Genomic DNA, 10,104 nt, shown 5'->3' with positions numbered 1-10,104 from the left:
ACTTTAATAGAAAATACTCCATCAGAACTTGAATTAGAAGCAATTAAATTAAGAAATCTAATTTAAATCTCTACTGAGAAACACATTTCCAAAAAGAGAATAACTGAAAGATCTAAGCCTTGATAGAATAATGAGCTAAAAATCAAGAGAAAAGCTATAACAAAAGTCTTTAGAGAACTGAAGAATAAGCAAGTTAGCTTAGAGTTCTTTCAACAAACTAGAAATAACTACTTTAATGCTATTAAAAAGGCAAAGTCATCTTGTTGGAACGAATTTCTGGAAAATGCTCAAGAAAAAAAGATTTTTAAAGCATATAAATATATCAAAGAAAAAAGAGTAGAAAAAAACTTCTATTCTAGAATTCTCAAACTCTGAAAATGAAATAGAAAATAAAGCTATTTCATTTAAAGAGAAATGCAATACTTTTATAAAAACTCTTTTCAGAGAACCACCAAGTTATCCACCAATAAATTGGAATGAATATCATGAAAATCCAGATTGGAAATGGCCTAATCTTCAAGAAATAGAGATCAAGAACTTTATTTTTTCAGGCTCCAAAACTAGTACACCTGGCCCAGATGGTATATCCTTTCTTATACTACAAAAAATCTATCCAGTACTTAAAGATAGATTTTTCAAGTTATACTCTATACTATTTGAAAAGGGATATTATCCAGAAATCTGAAGAAAAGCTACTGGGGTTATTCTAAAGAAACTAAATAGAAAAGCTTTATTATCAAAATCTTACAGAATCATCTCTCTACTTAACTGCTTGGAAAAAGTTATAGAGAGAGTTATTGCTTCTAGACTTTCTTATTGGGCCTCCCAAAATAAACTACTATATTTTGATCAGTTTGGAGAAAAGAAGTAATGCTCTACTATAGATGCTGTAATAAGCTTAGTACATAATATTTAATTAGCAAAAGTTAATAAATTGATAACCTCAGCTCTTTTTATTGATATAAAAGAAGCATTTGACTATGTTTCACTAAATAGACTCTTAAAGGTCTTCTCTGATTTGCAACTACCTAAATCACTAGCTATATGGATTTTTCATTTTATGCAAACAAGAAAAATCTAACTGATTTTTGATGGTGAGAAACAACAAGAAAAAATATCTATAAATATTGAAATTCCTCAAGATTCATCTTTATCTCCAATACTTTTCTCTATATATACTATATTTCTTTTTAAGAATAATAATGATCTAGATCTTAAAGATATCAGAATTTCTAGTTATATAGATAATACTGAACTTGTTGTCTTCTCTTTCTTATTAGAAGAAAACTACTTTAAGTTAGATAAAGCTTTACAAGTAATGTCTAATAGACAAGATTCTCATGTAGTTCAATTTAATATGGAAAAAACTGAGTTAATCTACTTTACTAAATTATTTAGTGAAGATAACTCAGTTAAACTACATGATCAAGTGTTTAAACCAAAAAAGCTAGTAAGATAGTTAGGTATTTGGCTTAACAATAGTTTTACTTTTAAGAATCATATTAAAATTAAGATATCAGCTGCTGAAAGAGTTCTTAATCAAATAATCAGACTTTCAAATACTGAAAAAGATCTTACTTTTCAAGCTATAAGACAACTTTATATAGCTTGTATTACTTCAATAGCTGATTATGGTGTTCAGATTTGGTGGAAGAATCAAAAGAATCTTCTTTATAAGTATGAGAAACTTCAAAACTCTGCTTTAATGAAGATTCTAGAAGCTTTTAAAACTTCTCCAATTTATGCTATAGAGATTGAAGCTGCTATTCCTCCTGCTAAAGTAAGATTTAATAGATTATATAGAAACTATGCTTATAGACTATTAAAAATACCAGAAGAATATGCAATCAGAAAAAAAGTATCTTCTAGCTTTCCATCTTATAATAATGGTGTTGATCTTGATTGAGAAAGGTTTTTAGATTGGAATCAATCAGAATTAAATAATAAATATATTGTACAAACATCAACTAAAAGAAAAAGAAAAAGAAGAAAAATCAATAAACAAAAGAGATATCCAAGTCAACTATTCAGAATTTGTTTAATGATTTCAAATATATTATCTTCTCTAAAAACAGAGAGAATCAAAGCAAAATAGAATGCATCTTGTTCTGAAAATCTAGCTGATTTGATAGATATTCAAATTGAAAATTCAGACAAGAAAACAGCTAAAGATAGTCACATAAATAAAATTAAAAATCTAGATAAATAGATCTTTAATCCTCTATTCAGATGGATCCAAAGCTGAAGAAAGTCAATATGCTGGTGCTGGTGTATACAATCTACAAGATAATATTAGATTTTCATGGAATCTAGGAAAATATCTTGAAGTCTTTGATGCAGAACTGTTTGCTATAGATAAAGCATTTAAATTAGCAAGTTCTATCTCTCAGTCTTAATCAAGATCAATATCAGATATCTGGATGTTTTCTGACAGTCAAGCTGCTATTCAGAGACTCATGAATCAAGATCTTAATTCTGGCTTATATTATCTTCAATCTATAAGAAAAACTGCTAAGTCTATTAAAAATCAGCAAATTAATCTACATCTTCATTGGGTTCCTGCACATGTAAATATACATGGAAATGAAGAAGCTGATCTAGCAGCAAAAAAAACTACAGAATTGAATTAAGTTTGTTCTGAAAGATATATATCTCTTACTTATATAAAAAGACAAATAAAAGAACAAGCAATGATAGAGTGATTTGAAGATCTTTTTAATAGAGAAAGTTCTACAAATTACTACTTTCAATTTAAAATAAAACCCAGGTGGAAAGCATCTACTCTTTCTATATCTAAGAAGATATGATTAACTATTTGCTAATTAAAGCTTGGTTATGGATATTTCAGATTTTATCTAATAAGATTATCTGACTACTCTTCCAATTTATGCTATTTCTGTAATTGTGTTAAAAATCCAAAGCATTTATTATTAGACTGCTCAGCTTATTATACTGAAAGAAGAAAAATTCAACAAGAACTTGATATTTCTCAACTATTTTTAAATTTTATTTTTGAAAGTGAATTAGACTTAAAATGGCTAGTTTTATTTCTGAAATGTACTGGAATAGCTACTAGACAGTGGCTTTTCCAAATATGCTAATTTTATTTTCTTTTGATTTGTATTACATTGCTACAAGAATTATTATTTTTCTTTAAAATTAATATTATGCTCTATCTGATATTTGACTTTTGTGGAGAGAGAACATCTCATATTGCATTGAAATACTTTGAATTTTTTTCTTTATTCAGTTTCTACAATGTATACTAAGTAAATTCTAACAGAGAAGCTGTTAGGTAGTCTTTATAGTTACTGACTGTATAAGACTATAACAAATAATAATAATAATAATAATAATAATATAAGCTATTTTAAATTTAATATTATTCTCACATTATCTCTTGAATTTATTTTATAATATGAGTAATTATTCTCTCTCTATCTTTAACATCTGCTAATGCATCTGAAATTTATTATAAAAATAGCTGAATATCTAATTAATTTTGACTACATCTGATAATTTTTTATAGTAATTTTCTCAGGCAAAATTGCTATCTTATTAAGACTAATTATAACTTGCACTTATCAAGCAATTTACTATAGTAATAAGATATCTTTAGAAATTTTATATTATCAAAATTATCTGATTTTTTTGTTAATTGTATCTGCAAGACAAACTTTAAAAAAAGATTATTATTTGCTAGTTAGTAGTTATATTTAATTTACTTTTACAGTTTGTATATTTTGTTCTGTTTATATATATTTGCTAGATTTTTTTATAAATATATTTTTTTCCTTTAAAAGTCTTTTTTCTTCTGATTTTATCTAATATATTCAAGAATATATCTTTGTTATCTGTATTATTAACTGATATTTTACTGATGATTGCTTTACTGCTACTAGCATCTTTATTAATATTTATTTTCTCTATATTAATGTCTGTCTCTATTGAGTTTGCAATCTAAAATATTGTTATGGTTTATCTTGTAGATCTTGTTAGTATTATATTAACTTAAAGAATTATATGTTGAAGTATTCAGAATATTAGAAAACTGAATACAAATTATATAGATTTTTCTAGAATTTAGAGTATAAAAGAGCTAAGTAGATTCAATACCTGCAACTGATAAGAGAAAGTCATGTATAGAATATAAAGATTCTCTAACTAGAAAACTGAATGCTAAGATTCTTATAATCTATGCAAATCTTATAATTCTTATACATTCAGTGTTGAAGAGTTATATAAGTTCTTCTGAACATCTGATGTTATCTGGTACTTAATTAATTTATGTTTATAACAAAAATTTAAGCTTTACATAAAGAAGAAGTCTGAATTCTTTCTCTTGAATATAATTACAGAAGCTAGAGCTTATTTTAATACATTAATTATATTAATTACTGTTATTTATTTTTAGTTTTCTAGCTGCAGTAACTTTAAACAATTTTTTTTTGAAATTGTTAATAATTATATAAGTAAAAATGATTTTTATTGCAAATTTAATCTTATTTATATTATATTATTCTTAAATAATATTTTATATTTTTCTATAATCTTCTTCACTAAATTAAACTGCTTTTGTATAATCTTTAAATCTTTATAAAGAGATTATTTATAGTTGAATTTTTGTATAAATTTAGACTTTAATTCAGAATATTATTTTGCAAAAATTGGTGTTCTGTCTTGTTCAATAGTTTTTAAGATTCTATTTATTTGTTTCTCAAAAAAAAGATCCCCATGCTTTATATAATAGAATATCAAGAAGAAAGATTATATTTATTTATAAAAAAACTTATTTTACAATAGCAGCTTCTTCAGAAATTAATAACTTTTATTTCTTTAAATCAGCTACCTTTTTATTCATACAACAAGAAATATAATTATTTAAACTTAAAAGAGAAACATTATATAATATAGGAGCTCTTTATTGACTTAATTCTTGATTCTTTACTGCTGAAGCAGTCAAAATCAGTTTTTGCTGTGAAATAAATGTACAATAATGAAGACTGAGAGATTTGATTGGTGCTGAAAAATCAGACTACATCACGTGCAAAAGTGTCCGAGTTCACCATGTGTCAGAGTTCACTGTGAAAGGTTTATTTTCTCACCTCATCACAACGCCTTTTATCTTTTTTGTTATTTTCAGGAGCCGGACCAACATGACTTCTGCACTCGAGGCTATTAGGTACAAGCGAGGTCATCTTTTAATTATTGACCAGCTCCTGCTGCCTCATGTCACTCGTTTTATTCCCATCAGGTCCGCAGAAGATGGGTGGCATTCGATTAAGGAAATGCATGTGCGAGGGGCACCTGCAATAGCCATCGTAGCCATGCTGTCTCTAGCTGTTGAAATGTCGGGCTTGGTGTCACAGCAAAAGATTTCAAAGAATGCCGAAGACACCAGGGTATATATTGAAGAGAAGCTGGATTATCTTGCCACAAGCCGACCAACCGCTGTGAATTTAAGTGACAGTGTGAGAAAGATGAAGTCTGTGCTGGAGCAGAAAACTCGAACACTTACTTGCTCCGGGGAAGAAATAGCAATGTCTTTCATAGCGTATGCAGAAAACATGCTAGTCCACGATGTTGCTGACAATCGCTCAATTGGCGAACATGGTGCCAACTGGATTGTTGCAAACACCCCTTCTGGAGTTGAAGATTCCAAGCTTTGCATATTAACACACTGCAATACTGGGTAAGCTTTGTGGGAGCTATGCTTCCACCATTTTAGAGACGACCACCCAAATCAGAACTAATACGCTAACCATAAGTTTTGCGTGCTATAGATCGTTAGCCACTGCGGGTTATGGTACTGCTCTTGGTATCATTCGTCACCTTCATGAGAAATCCCAGTTATGTCATGCCTATTGTACAGAAACGCGTCCATACAACCAAGGGGCACGCTTGACTGCCTACGAGTTGGTTAGTGATCAAATTCCCGCCACCCTGATAACCGATTCCATGGCGGGACAGCTTCTTGCAAAGATGGGGCAAAGTATCGCCGCGATTGTGGTCGGTGCCGACCGCGTCGCAAGCAATGGTGATACAGCGAACAAAATCGGAACCTACACACTGGCGGTTCTGGCGAAATACCATGGGGTTAAATTTGTGGTTGCAGCTCCTCGTACAACCATCGATATGGGCACAAGGACTGGGAAAGATATTGTAATTGAGGAACGCCCACATTCTGAAGTCACAACAATTACTGGACCACGAGAGCGTGGGGATGAGTGCGGGAACATAGTAATGGAAAACATAAAGATTGCAGCGGATGGAATCAACGTGTGGAACCCCGCGTTCGATGTGACTCCGGCTGCCCTGATCGATGCTATCGTAACTGAAAAAGGCGTTGAGGTGAAAGATGCAAATGGCCGGTTTCACCTCGGATCTTTATTCGAAACTGAGGTTCGACCGTCTAATGGAGACCCGTTGCGGCAGAATTCTACCGCATGACTCTTAGAATCAGACCGCCCAGTATATACATCGTGGCCCCCTTCTATCGCTACAAGCAGAGAATCAATTTTCGTTTCGAGATCGGAAAGCCGATTTTCGAGCGCCAGTGCTGTTTGTTCGCCCCTAGATATTTGTAATTAACTGGTCTGATATCAAATCCCACCAAGCGCGAAACTCTGGCCAGAAATCAAGACCCAAGTCGTGGAAAGTTGGTAGCAGTCAAGGTCTATCTTACTCTGCAAGGTAAGCAAAAGCCTAGAACAATTACATAGTTAGTTAATGAAATGTGGTTTCTAAGATTAGCTAGTTTCGACCATGTGAAATTGCCATCATACCTGCATCAAATCTTCATGAAAGGGCTTCTCATCACCCTTCGCCATTGTAATATCTCTATTCAGCATCTAATGACTAGGGGCTTTGGAAATGGGAGAGATCGCACTCTATGCAGAATCGAAAAAGGAGGTTTGAGCTTCTCAGAAGTTAAAAGTTCAATTTTCCAGAGCTATTTTGACTGGCTGGTGAACAGATTTAACTAGCAAAGTACTCTATAAGTAGACTACATAAACTCTGTACAGATCAGTCTGACAAAATTTGTAAATTTGTTGTATGCAAAAGATGTGACTTCTTGGCACCGTAAAATCAAAATTTTGCACCACTTCGTACAGAGTACTCTGTAGTTGGCAACCCATACAAACTTGATAGTCTTCTATTATATAAAATAATTAGCCAGGATCATACTCGTACTGTGTTTTGTTATTTGATTAAAGCTATTGCTGCTTTCAAACTAGATAACTCTAACAATATATCTCTCAAGTAACTACATTTATTTAATTACTCCATAGCGTTAACAGTAGATGTACGGAGTACTCTGTACTTTGTTCTCTGTACTCTGTCATAATCAACTTAGTTAAAATAAACTTGTGGTGAAACATCCAGCATGTTGTAAGTGTAATAATTCTAGAGCAACTACCTTCTTGCTGTCTACTTTTTAGATGCTGTTACCATTCTAGATGAAAAACAACTTGAAAACCTGTGGATGTACATACATACAAAAGACATCTGTGCAGAGTAGTTGGTTTGCAAGTTCACAACAAGGTACTCCGTACATATTGTGGATTTACTGCTGATAAATACTTGAAGATCAAATTATTGGGCTTACAAGTTGACCACAAGGCTAAACACCAGTGCAAGCATGGACTTTACTCCAGCCCATTCACAGATGAAATTGAGGTCATCCCATATCCACAGTTTGTTGGACCTTTCCCAGCAAGCTCCGGCTATCCTTAGAAATCCCCCCGGTTCTCACCTGTTTCCTCTAACCCTTTTTTCAAAACCGGAGACTCCGGAGCTCTGGGCGAACTATGAGAATCTCCTGGTGGCCTGCTTGGCGACAAAAGACGATAAATGCGCTTTGGATTGCTTACAGCGCATGACGACCCGATTCGGACCGGCGAACGAACGCGTGATGGGACTACGGGGACTCTATGAGGAGGCCCTTGCCGAGAACGAAGCGGCTCTGGAGAGCATATTGAGGGGTTATGATCTTGTGCTGAAAGATAATCCTGTAAATGTGGTCCGTTACACCTCTCGGTTTTACTGATGTGAAACTTCAAATTGTCTAAGTGCAGTTATCGCAGCCTATATTGAAGCGTCGTGTCGCGCTTTTGCGCTCTATGGCACGTAATACCGATGCAATTTCTGCTCTCGTCGAGTTCCTCGATGCGTTCCCCACAGACGCTGACGCTTGGTGCGAGCTTTCAAGCCTCTACGAATGTCAAGGGTTACACGCTCAGGCTATTTTTTGCCTTGAAGAGGCCCTTCTTGTTGTTCCAAATGCATGGAATGTACGTTGCCACCATCCTAGCTAAATTTCCTGGTTTGACTCATACGATTGCCAGCTACATGCGAGACTAGGTGAGATGTTGTACAAATCAACAGTTTTATCAAGCAATACAGAAGCAGCCCTTAGGGTTTTAGCTGAGTCTGTTAAACGCTTTTGTCGAAGTATTGAACTTTGTGATGGCTATGTCAGGGGGTATATTGGCCTACAGCTGGTGAGCTCATAATTCCTCCTATCTTTTTGTTTCCATCGTTATATTGTGGTTTGGTTCTAGTTGCTAAGATTGATATCTTTCAGAGTTCAAAACGCCTTTTGGAGTTGATAGATGTGAAATCTGAAGGCAAGGAGAGTGATCTTCCTCCAGTGGATGTTGTCCACAAACTTCATCAGTTAGCAACACACAAATTGCAACATGTTGAAGTTTAGCATGCAAAATAATGAATTACATTTAGAATATGCTTTTGGTTGCTGGAAATTATGATGATAAATTCATAATTGGATATTAACTTACCCTAAATAGCTTGGAGAAGTTCACTACAAGCACACTCCTGCAATGAGCTTATGAGCCTGTGCTCAATTGAGGTTTGAAAATTTGTGAGCGCTCTGCGGTCATGTCATCAGGTGGTTATACAATCCCAAGTACTCTGTACAGAGTACATCCTTAGCTTACTATGACACTAAAATAAATTTTCAATGTGCTTTGACCCTCACAGCCATCCTGTATTTCTTTAAGTCATCTCAGATCGTCAACTTATCTCTTTCAGATACCAACCTGCCTGAGCTTCAATAAAAAGTTAAAAACTTTCCCAGTGATTACATAAAGATGCTAAATCTGTTGTGAAAGAGCTTTGTGTGCGTCTCCAAAAAACTACACCTGGTTGGCCTGTTGAAATAAAATCTGGTCAATTCTGAAAATTGGCAGGCTGGCGCCTATGCCCTTCTGTAATAACCCCAGGACAGCTGATTGTGGTTCCTGGTGGGAAGTAACTTGCTCTTTTGACAACTGCTGCTGTAAATAATTCATTGCTCTTTATTGAAAGTTATTGGGCTTAGGCAGTGACATCATCCCCTCGCTGTCTATCAATGACCTGTATGCCACAGCTGTTCAGGAAATGGTTTGAGTGAAAAGGACAACTGGCAATTTCCCTTCTTGGTGGGCAACATCATATTATATCAACCCAACTCGCTTTCATTGATCATCAGACACACACATATTTAACTACACTCTACGCCAACAATAAGGCCAATTGAACACTGAAATTTGAAAGAGTTGGCTCTTCTACCTCTAGCACAATGGTATAGTCCCCCTTATCTAGGGTGCCATCAAACATTAACTGACTGAATTCCACAACCCAGGCTCAGACTCCACAACAACGAAGAGCAAATGAAAGATACGCAAAGAATGAAACTGCCAAGCGAGGCAAACCAGAGAACATTTCAAAGGCAAAGATAAAGCCAAAGGCATCTCTCTCAACAGGCTGGGTCGGTATGTTCATGCAATTCTTCTGGTTCACATTCTGTCTTTCCACACCCCATGACATAGAATTGATGATATCTATTATAGTTGTGCTTGCATTTGTTGTGTGTGGTGGTGTTATGTTTGAACTAGTACGGGTCATTCCAGAATTATGGGGTTTGATATCATCATTGATTAGTCGATGGACAAGTTAACATTGATATCAATCACCTTTGTCTTTTTAGCTGGCTTTGATCTGTTGGTAAATAAATTTTGGTAAACTTTCATCCCAAATATTTATTAGTTCCTGTTACGGTTGTAGGTCTTATTGAGCCTACATTTTGCATTGAGTGAAAAG

At 33.9% G+C, this 10,104-nt stretch overlaps 3 protein-coding genes across 3 annotated transcripts; all 3 read left to right on the top strand.

Annotated features, from left to right (window-relative positions):
- The first annotated feature begins 5,036 nt into the window (after positions 1–5,036).
- MRI1 (S-methyl-5-thioribose-1-phosphate isomerase) lies at positions 5,037–6,708 on the top strand. Its single transcript, XM_003068108.2, has 2 exons — positions 5,037–5,692; positions 5,784–6,708. Exons 1-2 carry the CDS (start codon positions 5,157–5,159, stop codon positions 6,448–6,450), a joined length of 1,203 nt encoding a protein of 400 aa, XP_003068154.2. The 5' UTR covers positions 5,037–5,156; the 3' UTR covers positions 6,451–6,708.
- A 702-nt stretch (positions 6,709–7,410) lies between these two features.
- On the top strand, positions 7,411–8,966 carry D8B26_008345 (uncharacterized protein). The gene is made up of 4 exons (XM_003068107.2): positions 7,411–8,023; positions 8,088–8,294; positions 8,349–8,504; positions 8,588–8,966. Exons 1-4 carry the CDS (start codon positions 7,643–7,645, stop codon positions 8,714–8,716), a joined length of 873 nt encoding a protein of 290 aa, XP_003068153.1. The 5' UTR covers positions 7,411–7,642; the 3' UTR covers positions 8,717–8,966.
- Positions 8,967–9,244: 278 nt separating this feature from the next.
- Positions 9,245–10,045, top strand: D8B26_008344 (uncharacterized protein). Its single transcript, XM_066125823.1, has 3 exons — positions 9,245–9,586; positions 9,647–9,776; positions 9,855–10,045. Exons 1-3 carry the CDS (start codon positions 9,584–9,586, stop codon positions 9,959–9,961), a joined length of 240 nt encoding a protein of 79 aa, XP_065981907.1. The 5' UTR covers positions 9,245–9,583; the 3' UTR covers positions 9,962–10,045.
- The last annotated feature ends 59 nt before the right edge of the window (positions 10,046–10,104 follow it).

The sequence above is a fragment of the Coccidioides posadasii genome, chromosome 5, assembly GCF_018416015.2.
Source record: "Coccidioides posadasii str. Silveira chromosome 5, complete sequence".
Classification (NCBI taxonomy): domain Eukaryota; kingdom Fungi; phylum Ascomycota; class Eurotiomycetes; order Onygenales; family Onygenaceae; genus Coccidioides; species Coccidioides posadasii.
The sequence above is the reverse complement of the archived record's forward strand: the minus strand, read 5'-3'. Positions and strand labels throughout refer to the sequence as shown.